The sequence below is a fragment of the Anabrus simplex genome, chromosome 7 (assembly GCF_040414725.1).
Source record: "Anabrus simplex isolate iqAnaSimp1 chromosome 7, ASM4041472v1, whole genome shotgun sequence".
Classification (NCBI taxonomy): Eukaryota; Metazoa; Arthropoda; class Insecta; order Orthoptera; family Tettigoniidae; genus Anabrus; species Anabrus simplex.
Window position 1 is genome coordinate 22,935,982 of NC_090271.1, and position 19,386 is coordinate 22,955,367.

A 19,386-nucleotide genomic window follows, 5' to 3' on the forward strand; every position below is an offset into this window, starting at 1 on the left:
AGTGTTTCAGGTACAGCGGTTGCCTTCCCCAATCCAAGTCGATTTTCCGCTCGAGGTGACCTTGAATGCAAGGCTGTCCCATTTTCTTACTCACAGGAAGCGAACAATCGCATCTTTTGAAGTATTTATCATTGTGTATGCAGTACAGTATAGGTAGAACGCTTGTAAATAATATTTGACTTGTACAGGAAAATATTTCGAAAATGGCGCAGAATATTTCGTTTATGGGCAAATGAGAAGAAAATATTCTCCTGGGAATTTTAAGTTAAGCAGCTTCATTAGGAAACCCATCAGAGTGCTTATTTATTGATTGTTGAAATACGAATGACAACCAGGAATGAATGTGACATTTTGAACAAGGAATCTCTGGGAGGGAATTACGTTCAATGGAAAACAGTCTAACTTAAGGGCTCTGTGAACTAAGAATATAAAAGCGAACAACACGATTTATTTCTCAAGATACTTTTGAGATAAGAATGGATGTAAGAAGATATATTTTAATCCATGTATTCCCGCGAAATCAAATGAAAGTAGAAATGTAACACTAAAATAAAAACAGTGGTACATATTTGTGGGTAGTTGATATTTCTCCAGAATGAACAGATTTGTCTATGGTTTTACTCAGGGATTATGTAGACAAATGATCTATAGCCCGAAATGTTGTATTTTAGTTTCGTTTTCATTTTCACACTGACAAACTACATCAAAAATGTACTAGCAGAATTAAGCGAGAAAAAAAAAAGGTTTGTTACATATATAGCACCAATAAACACTGATGGTGCATGTGAGTAAATGTGACTAAGTGATGTCATTAAAGTAGATATTTCTTTCATGTTTTCACAACGCAACATTTAAGCCTTCGACCGAGTGAAAAGATATTTTTAGAACAGCATTTTTTAGAAGTTTTCATATGGTTGAGAACCACTAACTCTACTACAGTGAACTATGTTTACTATATTTCCTGCAGTGAATGAGATGCTAGCATATATTTACCGGGCCATCAGCTCCGGCGCCACCTCCAAATCCACCACCACCACCACCACCGGCGGCGTTGAAGAAAGCACCACCTCCAGCGGGTCCTCTGCCATAACCAAGAGCCGCTCGAGCGGTGACGTCCATCACCAGCAGAGATGCCACAAGTGCGACACACAAGATCTGAAACGAGACAAACTCTGTCAGTTAGCTGTCAGCTCTGAAGAGTTCTCTTCCCTCTCCTCTTTGACTGATTCTCTGCACTGAAACTATTATACAAAAACCTATTTGTTAAGTGCTATTTTACTGAGAACACATCATTTTGCTCGCTGTGTTTCAACCTTCTGGTGACTTTCCTTCACCCTGTGTCCAAGTGAAAGTGGCCATGTTTTACAGCCGCATGCCCTTCCCCACGCCAACGCCACGAAGGAGGGTTGTATTGACAGTCAAGTATTTCTGTGCTAATTGGTAGTATGGTCTGTACATTTTATGTAAAGAGGAGTATTCAGAGAAGCTCAAACGCGCAGTTCCCGAGCTGGAGGAATTAACCTTTTCGGGCATCAAACCTGAGCGCCCTGAAACATAGGCCACATGACTGGGCATTCAGCCAAGCAGACAGATTTGTATTAATCTTGAATGATCCAGTGGAAATACATTTCCATAGTACTTCTTGTTCATGCGATAGAAACATGGAAGATGATTACATTCGAAAATGTGTAATGAGATTCAATAGAAAAATATATTAGATTTCTTATATTATATTATATATATTATATATTATATTATAATATATTATATTCCTTATACTTTGGACTAATGGAAACATTTAACTATTTGTTAATTAGTTGTTAATATGTGATTATTATCACATGTGTTACAGCCAATATCAAAATGTACCCTCCACTGTAAATAACTTACAGGACTGTCCCGTTTTTCCACCAGTCGTTCCGGTACCCTGGCACTTAACAACTAGCCCCGCTTTTCCACAGAGTACAATTGTTCCAGTCGTTACACATGGTCAACATAATACACGATTTGCCTTGAAGTACTGAAAATATCGTTGGCTCCTGAAGTAATCTGATCTACATTCTTCTCGAGAAATCAAATCATCGAAAAATATTTCATGTATATTGACTTACGAATCAGGGGCTGCCTGGCCGAGGCAGTAAAGGCGAGCTCGGTTCGCCGGAAATACGTGGGCTCGAATCGCTGTCAGGAAGCCCTAAAATTTAAGAAAGAAGATTTCCACTTCCGGAAGTGCACATGGCCCTGAGGTTCACTCAGCCTGTACCAAAAATGAGTACCAAGCTAACCACTCTACCCCATCTAGTGCCGAGGTTACGGATAGTGGAATCCTTTACCTTCCACCCCTCCAAGGGCCTTCATGGCCTGTACGGAGAAGACTTTGCTTTGCTTTGCTTTTTGACTTACGAATTAGTTTGCCTTTATCTTTGTAATAAATGTGGATATTACTTAATTTGCACCATTAGGAGAGAGTGTTATTGAAAAACGCTTCGTATTCTGTTTTAAATATATATATTTATTGAACGAATCAATGACTTCCCGCAATTACGGGTTGGCGCAATGGACAAAGTAAAGCATATCAAGGCAGAGAATGTTTCATCTCATAGAAATATAGCAATTAAACTATAGTGTAAGTGTAAATCTAGTTTAAATAACTGCTATCACTGAGTTAAAAACTTGTTGAATGTTCAGTTGTGAGACTCACGAGGCTGGAAAACTAGATATTTACTGTTCAATGTTCGGAGTGTTGAGTTCTGTCTCGTAGAAGAAACTCATAGATGAATTAGATATCCAGCCTCAGATGTAGAAAAGTATGCTTACATCTCTGGCTGGTGAGGAAAGGCTGTGTTGTAAAATACGTTTCAGTTGTGATGGGAATATCCTAAACATCACTCACAAAATGAAAAAATGACTTAATTATGATTCTGCTCCGTGATTGGTCTGCTATTTGGAAGCAGAGGCAGTGTCATTAAGCATACACGAGAAACATTGAAAAAGCTTGGATTCCAACACACGACTTTAGAAAAAATTATAGTGATGGTATGACAATCTTAAATCCTTATACTACTCCTAAGTAATAAATCATCAAGTGTTTACTTTCTGTAATGCAATAATTTTAATATTTTCGGTTATCATCGCCTCAATTGTAAAACTTCAGGAGCCTTGAGGCCATTCACGCTTTGTGAACTGATGTCTTTTGAAAAATATATAAATATGAACGGTCACAGTGCTAGCTGGTGAAGGGAGACTGCGTTCAATACTATCTTGTTAAATATGTTCAGTCTTCAGCCCGAAGGCTGGTTTGATCCTCAACAACAACCATTAGTTGGCATAGATGGACTAAGAGTCACTGAAGAGGCGTACTAGGGAAACAAAGAGTGAGTTAAGATTTCCATTGTTTTCCTCATCGAGCCAGAAATTGGTATTATATACCAGTATGCCAAGTCCACTGAAATGCACACGCCAATCGATCCTGTGAATAACATTTTCACATCATTCTTAACAGGAAGTGACTGTATAGGGAATGGCAGACCTGAAGCTGCTATACGAAGCAAAATTTAGTTTCCTTCTTCCCCTTCCACGTCCCATCCCGTAGTACCAGAATGAAGACCCTATTCCATATTCCTTACTCCCGGCTTCCTCTCACCCAAAAGGTCCTTTTCTGTACGCATTTCAGCAATGTTTAATACCAAGAACCTAGATATCTTCGCATCGAATCCTTCATTCTGTCATGATATTTCTCGTATAACTTAATTTTCCTTCTTGTTCTTTCCTGTTTCTGCTCCTGTATTTACTGTAAATATATTTTCCTTTGTTAATGTCGTTCTTTATGTAAATATGTATTATATAGGATTTTACAGTTTTTATTGTGTAGCCTATATTTGTGTCCTGTGTAAATACTGTATTTATATATCTTTATTTTAGATTAATACCTATCGAGGGCCGATGACCTAGATGTTAGGCCCCTTTAAACAACAAGCATCAATATCTATTGTAGATAATTCGGATCTTTGTAATTCTGCGTTATGCTATTGCTGATTCTGAATAAATAAATAAATAAATAAATAAATAAATAAATAAATAAATAAATAAATAAATAAATTAATTAATTAATTAATAGTAGCGTTCCTCATACCTCAGTCACCTTCATATTGCCAAAGCCAAGGACGAGACTGTGACAGAGCTATGAAAGTAACAAAATGTTTCTATCCCACACTGTAAACACTACGTTTCGCCAGCAAAGGCACTTTTCGATATATTTCAATTATTATAGGAATATCCTAAATATTTCTAAGTGTTCAGTTTCTGAAATCGAAGGAAATATTAGTAGTAATTTAATTATGATGATAATTCGTAAGTAATATCTGTGGATACAGACCTTTATACAAGTCATGGTGCTGTCTCTTCTTGGGGGTGAATGTTGCTTGTGTGGAGAGCAGAAGCCAACTGATGTTCTGGGTAAGACGCCGCTGTCCTTATATACAGTGCACATCCTCTCCAGCGTCCTTATCTGTTTCAAGAACGTGGGATGCGCTTTAAGAAGATGGTGTTGCATAGCAAAATAGCCTTGGTGATTGAATCTTGTAAGCTGTGGGAAGGAGGGGAGAAATTTTTACGGCCATAAAAATAATCAGAGCAGGTTGGAAAGGTGTGGGTCAGGTTGAGAGGTCACAGAACGAAGCGTGATGCCTCTCACTTGCTTCATTGCGTCACGGGCGATCGGAGGAGGGAACAATGGGGCGGAGGTTGCGCCATGTCAACCACGGCTACCCGGCTTACGTGCGCCTTCAAACGGTAGCAGTTGCACGTCACGGCCGTGAGCAGTCCGCCACTTCATAGACTGGATATCACTTTTTGTCCTTTCGCAGACATTCCTTGGGCAGTATTGAGATTCCCTAGAGCAGGGATGGCGAAACTATATGATACGCAAACACGACTTCTGCGGCCCGTGAGACAACATACTAACATATTTTAATGCTTTTAACATGTAATATATACAGTAGAACCTTGATATCTCAAATTACCTCGGGAGATACATTTCATTTCGAGTCATAGAGATATATAGAATACCATTTTTGAGCACATAATTGAATCATGTGTATCTGATTACATTATTTTAACAGTAGGCCTACTTAAAAATATACTAAGAAACTCTATTTTAAGACATCGCTTTAATTATAACCCTGATTACAATAACTTTTTCAGAAGACAGGACACAGTACATACAGTAGTGAAACAAGAAACCTACCTCGCTTAACACCTTTGGAAAAAAATCCGTTAGTCTCTTTTGTTTGTTGCTGTTAACCTTTCCTCCCTTCACTTCGAAACTTCTCGTCAATATCACGCACATGAGATTCGTAAATGGAGCTTCTCATGCGCGACTTCGCGGGTTCCTTTCGTACGTGACCGGCAATAAATACACACCCGAGAAAAAGCGAGGCTTCGCCGATTTTCCGATCATTAGAAGTTTTAGTTTTTCGCTTCCCGTCATATTAGCTCCCAGCTTTATTTACTTCTTAAGTGTTGGTCACAAAACACAAATACAGTATTGCACAATTAATTTTGCACAAAATTCGAGTTACAGAGTATTTTTTGCTTCAAGGAAGGAAATGTTTGCTTTGAGAAATTCGTGTAAGGGAATTTCGAGTAATAGAGAAATAACTGCACGTGAAGAATAAGACAAACTTACTTCTAGATACTGAAAATTCGAGTAATGGAGGTTCGAGATATCGAGGATCGACTGTAGCTTATTTTAACATTTCGTTTTAACAAAGAAGTAACTTATGTGTCAATTAATTCTATGGTCATATTTTTTACAAATTTCATTAGGTCAAAGCAAAAATACACCTTATTCTTAAAATTTGCCTGATTTATAAAATGTAACTCTCAGCGATGTTTGCAAAATAAAATGATGAAATATTCAATCAAATGGATAGAAATGTAATGGAGGGTTCCATGATAGTTTTAAAGGAAAAATAAAAGTAATAAATACGCCTTTAATTAACCCGCTAGAGCGCGCCTCAGTTAACAAGTGTTTGTCCAATTCTTGTCCCATATCTCTTCGGGGTCGGGTATGAAATGAGATGAATCTCCATAGCAAGTGTTCACGACTGGATGCCCATCCTAGCGTCAACGTCATCATAGCAGTTAATGGGATTAAAAATGACGCGATATGATAGTAGGAAGGGATAGGGTGAAACCCGGTGCCGGCACATAGCCTACTAGGTTTTACGTCCCCTTCCGACGGACGAATCACCATCAGCAGCGTCAAAAACCCTGACACAACATGAGGAGTGAGGAGAGGTTTGAGATTTAATCTAATCTAGTGATTAGAAATGGTATATTATTACCCCCTTATTCCCTGCCGGTCGACATTGTGCTAGTGAAATATTTTTGACCAACGGAACTCGAACTGTGTCAGACCAAATAGACTTCACGCCTCACGCTTCAAGGCGGGCTTTAACAAGTGAAGTCTTTATTTTGTGAAAAAATAATCAGAGTTCTTTTGCTGTTTTATTTCCTGGCATCGTTACCTAATTGTCCTGGGTCGGCACTAATGTAGGTGAAGAAAAGTTTTATGCCTGGTTACCCTTCCTGACTGTGGAGACATGTATTCACTATTCCTTGTTTCTGTCGTGTTTATGTAATTGAAGACGTGTCTTCAGACGATCATAAAAACCTGGCTGCCTACCTCAGATGGTAGAGCTTATGGTGATGATTATTGTTTTATTTTTTACTAGTTACCTTACAACGTACCGACACAGATAGGTTTTATGGCGACAATGGGACGAGAAAGACCTTAGAGTGGGAAGGAAGCGACTCTGGCCTTAATTAAGGTAAAGCCCCAGGATTTGCCTAGTGTGAAAATTGGAAACAACGGAATGCCATATACAGGGTTGTCGACAGTGGGGTTCGAACCCACTATCTCCCGAATAGTGGCCGCACTTGATTGAGTGCATCTGTCGAGCTTGGTTATTATTATTATTGTTTTGGGAGGAAATTCAATTGGACAGCCATCCTCTCTTACCACTAATCAGAAGGGAGAGTGTAGAGGTCCGAAACTTCGAATAATGAAGGTAAAGTTTTAAAAAAATGGAATGGTCAGGAAGGGCGTGGAAAAGAAAAGAAAAGCACCTTAGGTCTCGCAAACCCGATAGAGTCGGGATCGGAAAGGAACAAGGGAGGTCGGACATAAGCAAGTGGAAGTTGGGGGAACAATTGTTGTCACCCAACGCTCCCATGTTCAGAGCGCCCGATTTCCATTTAGGTCGCTTCTACCGTCAGGTCACTCTGTACATCCAATTACAATACACCGTACCAAAGCATGAAATCGTGGCGCTGGTGAAAATGTCGTAGAGAGGACAAAACTTGCTTAAAATTTCACTCTGAGTATAGCTTCATATAATCTGTTCTGGAGGTGCACACAGCCCTGACGTTCACTCAGCCTACACCGAAAATGAGGACCAGGTTAATTGTTGGTGGCAAATGTTGCTGGGAATCCCACTTATTGACGGCGTTAAAGCCTTTTCTTTCACTTCTCTAAGGGTCGTCATGCCTGCACGGGGGTAGCCTTCATTTCATTTAGATATGTTTCAAGAAAAACACACTTCAAATTTAACTTTCGACATTTTATATCATGTCAGCTTCACTGATGCAGCCAGCACTGACAGACAGAATATTATGAACTTTATTATATAGAGATTTAATCCTAGTTTGAATTGTCCGGCTCAATGGCTGAATGGTTAGCGTGCTGGCCTTCGGTCACAGGCGTCCCGAATTCAATTCCTGGTAGGGTCGGTAATTTTAACCATTATTGGTTAATTTCGCTGGCACGAGGGCTGGGTATATATGTTGTCTTCATCATCATTTCATCCTCATCACGACGCGCAGGTTGCCTATGGGTGTCAAATCAAAGACCTGCACCTGGCGAGGCGAACATGTCCTCCGACACTCCCAGCACTAAAAGCCATACGCCATTTATTTATTTTTGTTTGAATTAATATACCCTGTAGAATTCTCTTCAGATTCGGCTTTCGTCAAAGGGAGATTTCATCTAATGATGTTTCTACCAATCGCTTAACTTGTTCAATGTTTATACAATTAGAAGGTATGTTCACTCTCCCACTCCTTGGCTTAATGATCAGCGTTGAAGCTTTCGGTTCAGAGGGTCACTTGTTCCCACTTGGTCGGGGATTTTGATCGTGCCTGGTTAACTCTTTGTACCAACACTTTTCTCTGCACAGACACACAACACACCACGCTACCAGGCACCACAAAAACACGCAATAGTGAAGATATCTCTGCACATACGGTTGGCATCAGGAAGGGCATCTGGCCGTAAAATAGGGTCATATCCACATGTGCTCCTATCCGCAACCCGACAGGTGTGGACAAAGAACAAGAATGTATGTCCAGTCCGTCGAGCGTAAAATGATCAGTTTTGAGTCACTCGACGGATTGGCTCAGATGGTTATGTGCTGGCCTTCTGACTGAAAGTTCACGAGTTCGATATCGGCTCAGTCCAGTGGTACTGTATTTAAAGCTGATCAAATATGCCAGTCTAATTAAAATGATTAACAGGCACGTAAATGAATCTCTGTTGGACAAAATTCCGCTTAATTGGCGACTCCTAATAAAAGTAGTAAAAACAATAACATTCTTCTTCCTAATCCTGAACGTTTTCCAGCTACCTGGTATTGGCACTACGTGTGGTTAAAGCCCAGTTTTACGGTCAGAAGCCCTTTCTGACTGTAACCTTGAATGGAGGGATGCCATTCTCTAAATCAGAACGAGTGTGTATGTGAACACAATGGCCTAGTCTTCAAGCCAGAAGATTAGTTCTCAGCCCGACTGGAAATCGAACCCTGGACTATCTGAAGCGAAGGTCACTCCGCTGAACATAGAGCTAAGAAACCAGACGAATATCATTGCTATTACTCTTTGTGGGTTTTATCCTAGGTCCAACTATGAAATTTAATTCTGAGAAAATATAAGGAATTCTACTGCAGTTTTCTTTATAAATACGCTTTTTTTTCTGTAAGAAATATTTAGCTTGTCGTGGATTCCCAGAAGAGGCATTAAAAAACTGAAGGATTTTCCTAATGATGAGTCATTGCATGGACAGGAATGGTATAAGAGCAAAAAGAAAAACACGTTTGTGCGGTAATTAATTTCATTCTCCCGACAAAGGTACTCAAGGGCTTTCAATTTCACTACCAGCCCAAGCATGACCTCCTGAATATACGACTACTACAGGTGTAGAACGAAGTTAAGGTCTGTAGATGTGTACATACTCAGAGTACACAAGCTTGGATTGGTTTCTTACTCTCTATTGTGGATGATTCCCTCTAGGTCCAAGATGGCGGTTACAAAATTCGGTCTAGACGGATGGCATGCTTCACTGTTACGTTAAATAACACCTTGTCGATGAAAACACTCACCAAGTCTTTAAAAAGATCGCATCAGTTGATGGGAAACAGGTGTAGTAATAATTGTGAGGGCATTGTATGGGGGGGGGGGACCCTACTGAGTTTTGCAAATTTTGCAATTTTCATCCGATATTCACCAAATTTTGTGAGTTTATTTACCACACCAAAATTAATATTATTATAAAATCTGGAACAATTTGGTATAATAGTTTATGATTTATGGCCCATTTTAAAGAAATAGTTTGCATAATTTTAAAACATCCCTTGCAAGCCCTTCTTGAGTTTGTCATTTGAAACGTTTTTGAGATACTTCTTAGGGGTATCTGAATAATTATTGGTATTATTATTTAAAAAAAATCACATTAGTAATGTTATTAAAGTACTTTTCCTCTCACCTGTTTGCATTTACTTAGAAATTCTCAAATTTTCAATTTTTTAAAAAATGGATACCAACTTTTATGCATATCACATGGTAATATAGGCATGCCAAGTTTAAATACAATTAGGAATGAACTGTTGCACTGAGAGCACTTTGAATACTGAAAAATAAAGTTATGAGAAAAGGCTAATTTTGTACAATGTATTAGTTTAAGTTACAATAGCTGCATTAAAACTTCCCAGCCCCATACATTTCTCCTTCCTTGGCCTTTTTCCTCTCCTCAGCAATAATTTTAGCATTCAACTCTTGTTTCTTGCAGTTTTTCTCTCCACTTTATCCTTGGTGGCATTTTCCCTCTTCCTCGCTCTGTCACGCTCCACACACAGCCTGTATGAAGTGTCACACAGTTCTCTTCCTTCATTTGCCATCTTAAGTTTATTGCAGGCACGTGCACCCATATTGAATTCCCCTACAGCATTCACAACTGCCATATTAATTCTGAATTTGGAAACAAAGGTTTGCTTAGGGAACTTTTGCCAAATTATAGAGTGTAATAGAGTGTAAGCTTTCATTTAGGTTCTGAGTCTACCTCCATGCACACTTTTTCAAGTGTTCATGATTTGCCAGTCTCAAATACAAGGGCATTAATTTTTCCACCAACTTGGGGGTCAACTTAACAGGCATGTTTTCATGACTATGTGGTGTTTTGCCCTTCGCTTTCCTATAGAAACACCACGAGTTTAACAAACACGACAGAATATAAACATCGTCACATGCTTCCTGTTAGATTTCCAATACTCATTGATAAATAAACAATATTTTAAACTAATAATACCCGAAATATCAACACTAATTAGTCTTCAGTTTATAATAAACATGAAAGTCAGCACAGTATTTATGCACAAAGTTGTCACGTGAAGAAGATTTGAATGTGACTATTTCTAATGTCTCTCTGTGCATATAACTATGGAAACTGTCTACAGATGGTAGCACAAACTAGTATTCCAGGAATAGGCGGGAATTCAACAGCAGATATATGAGAAAGGCCTACTTTGAAATTCCGAAGGAATTCATCAGTGTAGTAGGCGTGGTCTTTCGAAGGGATGTGCTTGCGTCATTTAATGCCTTAACAGGACATTTAAAAATGGTCGTATATGGAAAAAATATATCGCAATGTGTCCCAAGAAATAAGGTAAAAACCTGGATTTCTGTTCTCAGATAATTTTGGCTTAAAAACTTACTAGGGTCCCCCCTTTTAACAAGAAGAGTATAGACTACAAAATTGTATTACAAAGTTTCAAACAATGCATACCTATTGGATATGTTAAACAAAGTCCTTGAGGAGAAGAAAGCCCACTCCCGAAACTACTACTAATAATAATAAGAGTAGTTTTAAGTGTTTGGGAGAAACATTACACGAGAATTAGTTGAAAAAAAACCCCGCCATGCTTCCATGCAGCATAAACACTAGATATGATTAGCAAAGTTGGATTTGAAGATATCCGGAAGGGGAAAAAATCTGGAGAGGAAGCTGAAATCTAAGAAAGAACAGAAGGAGTGGCTGAAGTGATATTTTTCTATGGACACTTGTTGAGGATGGAAAATAACAGCTAAGAAGAGAATCTTTGAATTCTTCAGGAAGAGGAAGACAGACTGAAACGGTTTCGAGAAGTGAAGCTGGACTTGGGGCATCTGGAAGATTATATCATGGACAGAAATAGATTTAGACAACTCTTCAGAAAGTTCTGCCGTTTCCAGGAGACTGGGGAGACACTAGTGAGAAAAGGGAGATCCTATACAGAAAGAAAAAAGTAGGAGAAAGTGGCAGAGAGTGACGGCAGAGGTGGCTAAAAATAATGCGAAGATTGTCAAACATTGACGGTCTAAACTGAAGAAATAATAATAATAATAATAATAATAATAATAATAATAATAATAATAATAATAATAATAATAATAATAATAATAATAATAATAACTCAATAAGAACTCGAGCAGGTGATTTTAGTAGAAACGTGCTGGCCGACAAGGTCTGAAACTCAAACATTGCTAGAAAGTGCTCTCGGTGGATCAGTTGCGGAGTCCTAGTTCACGGGTCCGATCCTGATTGAGCTATTCGGTTTTCGAAGATCGGTCCATATCGTGGCAATCCTTGTGGTTATTGCCGTGTTAAAGATAGAAAGATCCAGCACACACAATTAAATTAACTCTGTCAATGGAACCGCCCGGTTTAATTTCACTTCCATTGCTAGAGAGCAGCACAGTGAGAATATCGAAATTAGTAGGAATGTTGCCGAGGTGGTACCACTTTAGAAATATAAAAGTCAGTAGCTGTGGCCATACAATTATTATTGTTAATACTGACAAAGGGAACCGGAAATTCTGGAGAGAATAGATACCATCTTAGATTTAGTGGTTGTACTGGTGGTGATTATTATTTTTATAGAAATTAAATAACAGCTGAGTAACCATTACCCTTAACACGAACCAGAACTGGAAGAGGTCTGACCCACCAAAGGTTGAAGGTATCGTTAAACGAAAGGGAAAGGCCACCAAGGACGTGAAAATTAAAGGCTCCCTAGACCTCGCTAACATAATACCGTCGGGATAAGAAAAATGAAAGAAAGGATACTGGCATAAATAAGTGGAGGCAATGCCAGACTCAGCTACGGGTCTCGTGTTCACCACTCCAGGATTTCATGTTAGAGTCCTTCGGGGTTATCCTTTTTACCACCTCTTATCACAATAAGGGGACATCGCGGATTCATTCTTCCACCCACAACCACAGAACGAAGTCTAGGATGGACGATAAAATAAATGAATTAATTAATCGATATCTCCGTTAGTCCAATGAAGAGTAATGTAACTGGGATTCAGAGAGGGCGATTTTTGACCGAGGGAAAAAAATCAGTGGCCACCAGGAATTCGCAAGGTTCTCATTTGTGTATGCTGAGAGAACATCAGGGCCATGTACGCTACTAAGTTTTGGATTTCGTGACGGGAAATGGAAATGACGACATTCTGGGTTAATAAAGCATGATTTTACTACGTTATTTAGGCACCTCTATTCAAAGATACACACACACACACACACACACACACACACACACACACACACAAAAGATTTAAAGATTACTAATCGAGAATAAAAATTGAGCAATGGAAGAATGAAATATGTGTTTCATTCACAATTTAAAAAGTAAGTAACGAATATAATGTGAAATTTAATGTGGAACGTCTGTCGCTCACAAAGGTTACAAGAAACTTCGGAGGTAGAAATATGTAATCGATGTTCTGCTGTGGAGCCATCGAAGTCTTTGCCCAATTACTTGCTAACGAATTGTTTCTAATTGGAGAAAGTTTCAATTTTCGTTGCGTACTTGTGTGTATGAGATAACAAATTGATTGACTTCTCTTGAAGAGGATTATGCAAATGCCGGTTTGTTTCCTGGTTGAGTTAACGTTTGGATTTAATTGATATTTCATTGAGTGGGATTACTGCACTTTGCTGTGCAGGGCGAGAGCCTGTGTGGGCCTACAGTTGTCCATTTAATTAGTCGGGTCTAATGAAAACCCTTACACTTGGATTTGTTTGGCAAAACGCTAGGCAGTAACAGACAACATACAAAACAATTGAAAGCTTTGTCAATGAGAAAAACAAAATAACGGAGTCTAGAGAAGAGTGGACTGAAAATAATACAGAGTAAAGATTTACAAGCAGTCTGATTTCCTAAAATTTAAAAATTTATCATTTAAGAATCTCTCTGGTATGTCTGCAACCGAGTTCGATAACTGCAGTCGCTTAAGTGCGGCCAGTATCCAGTATTCGGGAGATAGTGGGTTCGAACCCCACTGTCGGCAGCCCTGAAGATGGTTTTCTGTGGTTTCCCACTTTCACATCAGGAGGCAAATGCTGGGGCTGTACCTTAATTAAGGCCACGGACGCTTCGTTCCCACTCCTAGACCTTTCCTATCCCATCGTCGCCATCAGACCTATCTGGGTCGATGCGGCGTAAAGCAGCTTGCAAAAAGAAGCCTTGAGAATACACAGACGCTTTTGTTTACCGAGTGAGTTGGGCGTGCGGTTAAGAGCGCGCAGCTGTGAGCTTGCATTCGGGAGACAGTGGGTTCGAACCTCACTGTCGTTACCCCTAAAGATGGTTTTCCGTGGTTTCCAATTTTCACACCAGGCAAATGCTGGGAGTGTACCTTAATTAAGGCCACGGCCGCTTCCTACCTGTGTCAGTGCGACTTACAACAGATTGTTAAAAACACTCTTATATGTCCGGTATTCGAACGTCAAATTCCAGGCGAATTCTAATGTAATATTATCGTGGTAACCGTTGGACCACAGTTCAGTATGTCATGGAACTCTACCGTGGTCACTCCTGTGTGATGTTTTTGGTCAGTTCTTCTTCTTTTCCAACTTCGGTGAAATCCTCCATGCCTTTCATGACTCTTCTCTCTCTTTGTCAGACACCCTCATTCATGTGGTGTTTATAGTATTTGCGTACCTCCTTGGAATAATATTTTGATGGTGCTGAGAAACTCTAGGTATGTTCTTTTTTTTTTTTTTTTTTTTTACAATTTGTTGTACGTCGTACTGGCCTTAATTAAGGTACAACCACTGCATTTTCCTGGTGTGAAAATGGGAAAGCAGGAAGAAAAATCTTCAGGACTGAGGGCAGTAGGGTTCGAACCCTCTATCTCCCGAATGCAAGCTGATAGCTACGTGATTCATACCACGCGGGAACTTGCTGGGTCCTCTGGATATTATTTCAATTTGTATCTTGAATAGATTTTCAGAAGATACAGCAGAACGTATTAAAGGACGATAGCGATTATGATTACGATCGGTCATTTACGCAACGCCATATGGCTCGCATACAGTTGACTTTAACTCACATTGCAATGCAAGTCTTCTTGGATTGGTGCTCTCAAGTTGGTCGTAAGCCTCGTGCAGATATAGCAATTCTACCTCACCAAGTCCAGTTAAAGAAGATAACTTCACCAGCTAATAAAACGACAACTGCGGCAGATATCGCTTTGTTTAAGTTATGTATGATCAGGACTAGCCTTGACACTCATGCCAGCCCCATGGTGTAGGGGTGGCGTGCCTGTCCCTTACCCGGAGGCCCCTGGCTCGATTCCCGGCCAGGTAAGGGATTTTTACCTAGACCTGAGGGCTAGTTCGAGGTCCACTCAGCGTACGTGATTAGAATTGAGGAGTTATCTGACGGTCTAGAAAGCCGAGAATAACGGCCAAGAGGATTCGTCGTGCTGATCACACGACACCTCGTAATCTGCAGGTCTTCGGGCTGAGTAGCGGTCGCTTGGTAGGCCAAGGCCCTTCAAGGGCTGTAGTGCCATGGGGTTTGGTTTATTTTTCTCTGACACTCATATAGGTCTACCTGATTCAAGTTGTTTCCGACAACCCTACATATCAGGTTGAGGCGCAAATAACGAGACGCCAATTTATTGAATACTTGTGGTTCTTGATCCACTTTACACGAGAGCTGGCTTTCAGCTTAGGTCCATGGAATTTCAACGTGCACACAATTTGACAATTCAGCCTGGTTGGCTTGCAGAATACTCATGAACTACTCCTAGGCATCACTATCATCATTATCATCATCATAATCATCATTATCATCATCATCATGTCCGACTCGTTGGCTGAATGTTCAGCGTACTAGCCTTCGGTTCAGAGGGTCCAGGATTCGATTCCGGGCTGGGTTGGGGATTTTAACCTTCATTGGTTAATTCCAGTGCCTCGGGGGTTGGGTGTTTGTGCTGTCCCCAACATCCCTGCAACTCACACACTAAACATAACACTATCCTCCACCACAATAACACGCAGTTACCTACACATGGCAGATGCCGCCCACCCTCATCGCAGGGTCTGCCTCACAAGGGCTGCACTCGGCTAGAAATAGCCACACGAAATGAATTAAATTAATCATCGTCATAATCATCATTATCATCAATTTCTTACTCTAGTGAGGTGATGTGGAAATGGATAACACGTCTATCTTGTCGCCAGTTCTCATCCAGTACCATCTCCTATTGGAGATTCGGCCAGACCTGGTTCTTTTGTACATGCTTCGTCCAGCCATCTGTGCATTGGTCTCTTTTAAAGTTGGTTTTGTGGCGTTCTTATTAATTTGATGCTCATTATATTATAAAACTATTTCAATCGGAATTGTTTCAATGTCACCTACAGTCTCTCTCTAGCATGCCCTACATCGTAGAAAGCAGATAACGTAACGCCATGCAGTACGGCTGGGATTACATATGCATCTGATCACTACGATAGTTGCAAAGGCCAAATAGGAATGCTCAAACATCATAGCTCTTGTGAAGTCAGACTATAAATAGATTTGTGCAGTACAAGAACAAGCAACCTATCGAATGTAAATTAACTCATGTAGGACAACATTTCGTCACCCTGGCGCAAAGGGCCCCAAATGCCGAGAATTTGGCCAAAATATGAAGGTGCATTTCAAATTTTATGACATTTTGTGTATAGGGGTTTTCGACGTCAATGATTACAAAACTGAATTCAAATTTTGGAGAGAAATGAAGTGGTGGGAAACTTCGTTGAAATATCATGGAATTTGCCTGGAATTCAATGTACTGGGTGAGGTTTGAGTGTCGCTGATTACAAATACGAAGTCACTTTTTAAAATAACATTTAAATTAGCAGTAAGCTAACCTATAAATATCAAAACGCTCTGGCCAGTTTTACGAAACAAAATAATGTTCTGTTGTCTACGAGACTGCCTTTATTTCCATTCTAAATAACTCAGCAACAGTTCTTACAGCTGCATGTGTTCGGGAAACGATATTTCTAATTGTCGATACATTTTCTTCTAAACAAAAAGTTAAATAATCTTTTCACGTACAAACCAATTAATTGTTTCGGGATCCTGCAATATGAGTGTAATGAGGGTACGAATTGTGTTGCACATGTGGATTTGTCCCTGTTTTATGGGTGGATGTTCTCCCTGACGCCAACCCTATGTGGAGAGATGACGTATTCACTGTTGGGTGTTTCTGTGGTGGTTTTCCGGGATGAGTGGCTCAGACGAATGAGGCGCTGGCTTTCTGACCCAAATGAAATGTCGTATGGCTTTTAGTGCCGGGATATTCCAGGACGGGTTCGGCCCGCCAGGTGCAGCTCTTTCTATTTGACGGCTGTAGGCGACCTGCCAAACTTGGAAGTTTCGATCCTGGCTCAGTGCGCTGGTATTTGATGGTGCTCAAATACGTCAGCCTAGTGTCGGTAGATTTAGTGGCACGTAAAAGAACCTCTGTGGGACAGATTTCCAGCACCTCGGCATCTCCGAAAACAGTAAATTTAGTTAGCGGGACGTAAAGCAAATAACATTTTTATGTGGTGGTTGGTAGTATGGTGCTTTGTGTGAATATGAATAGCAGATTTTTATTAGTTATTTTATTGTATTGAAACCAACCCCATTACATACATAGGACTATAAGGTTTTGTTTTTCATTGGCTACATTTCCACGTTAGCCCATGCATTGGCAGCACATTTTCATAATCGATCTGGTGTGGTTGGAATAGCCGCTCCCAGCACGTCGCGTGGAACGTTAGTGAGCACATTGGTGATTATTGCTTCCAATTCATCCAAGGTTTTTGGTATGTGTCGGTACACCTGGTCCTTTGTTCACCCCCAAAAGAAAAAGTCGCAGGGCGTTAAATCTGCAATGCGAGTTGGTCACTCGTGTGGACCAGGTCAGCTAATCCATCGACCTGGGAAATAGTCAGGCAACCAATCTCGAACAACATTTACGAAATGAGTGGGTGCACCGTCTTGCATAAAGTGAAGTTGTGCAATGTTGCATTACTGGCCACACACGATCTCACATCATTTCAAGATACATTTTGCCATTCGTTGTTGTGCGAAGAAAGAATGGACCAACAACGGAAGATCATCTGATTCCGCCCCATAACTTCGGACGTTCTTGCGCCTTTTTCAAAACTAATGCGCGCATTCTCACTCGCCCAGTAATGACAGTTATGTTTGTTTACAAAATAGCCGATGTGATGCACAGCCTCGTCTGACCGCAACACATCCTCAAACAGTTCCGGACAACATTAAGCCATCCCAGAAAGATTTCAGAGAACTCCATTCTGTAGTCATGCAGTAGTATTCCGGGAACAATTCTGGACGTAATGTGGCTTCCATATTTTCCAAAATGGTTCTAACCGCATGAAGTGCCAGACCACTTTCGCGAGCACCTTCATGCAATGATTTGTGTGGACAAGTAACTAACGTCAGCACTATTGGCATCTGTTCTCGAGTTTGATGGTCCTCCGGATCTCCTAGCATTAGTGACACTACCCGTTGTTAGCGGTTTCCGATGACAATTTTTAATTTTAATTTATAATTCCAACATCTCTGCATGCGTATCACAGACTTCGAAACCTCGTATCGCACCGCTATCTTAGTTCTCTCTTCCACACTTAAATTATCCGCCATAATTCACCTGAAATGTCCCCAGAGCTTGGCGATTCCTCATTGTTACATCTTGTATGTATACTGGCTGAACACAACGCGGAGCAAGCTTTCTATCCTGAGTCCCGCCAAATATTAAACACTATTCTTCCTCTTCTACTTATTATTATTATTATTATTATTATTATTATTATTATTATTATTATTATTATTATTATTATTATTATTATTATTATTATTATTTGTTTTGTATCCTTCTTTTGACTTTCTGTAATGAGTTATTGTTTGTGAACTTTCCACACAGGTTGTATGAAATAATTTGGAATAAGTAGCACTGTGGAAGGTGGCGGTTCATCGAGCCAAAGCGCAATAATAATAATAATAATAATAATAATAATAATAATAATAATAATATATAAATACCTCAAAGTCAAAGATCAAAAGACTGAAATATTAAAAGAATTCAAACATCTCGGAGAATGGATTAGTTGGAATGCTCTGCAATACAAAGCAATGGAATCCAGGAAAAATAAACTTGAACTGGCCTTCCAACTAACAAAGGATACATACAACAAGAAATCCCTTTCATGGGGATCCAACATTAAACGTTTAAAACAGTGATTAAACAAGAAGCACTATGTGCAGCAGGCCAGGTGGAGAAACCGGAGCTAAATAAAGGAACATTTTAAGAAAGATCATACGATCAAAATTTCAGGATTTTAATATACATCAAGAATGAAATATTCTGCAAGAAAATTGAAAAAATCCCAGATACTATGTGTAAACTAAGGATACATTTTTATGGTCATCATCTCAGAATGAACTCTAATAGATTAACCAAACAAATGTTTGACTTCTTCGCTAACCACAAAACAAAACCCAACTGGTTTAAAGAAACTGAAAAATACTTAGTAGAATTAACAATTACAGAAAATTTACTATTCCATCGAATAACTGAAGTAATAACTAATGGCGAAAATGTAAAGTTCCAAGACAAATCTACATTAAAATCCATACCTATTATCTCGGAAGACGAGAGGACACGAAGAACAGAAGGGATGGAGAAATACTGGGCACTAAGAAAAGAACAACACGCAGAGAA

The 19,386-nt window shown here is 39.7% G+C and overlaps 1 protein-coding gene across 1 annotated transcript in view; it reads right to left on the bottom strand.

The window, feature by feature from the left end:
• LOC136877663 (pro-resilin-like) overlaps positions 1–19,386 on the bottom strand; it is a 70,461-nt gene that overhangs the window by 6,520 nt on the left and 44,555 nt on the right. The window contains exon 3 of the mRNA XM_068228695.1: positions 994–1,155. Coding sequence (XP_068084796.1) covers positions 994–1,155 — 162 coding nt within the window. The remainder of the gene's footprint in view (positions 1–993; positions 1,156–19,386) is intronic.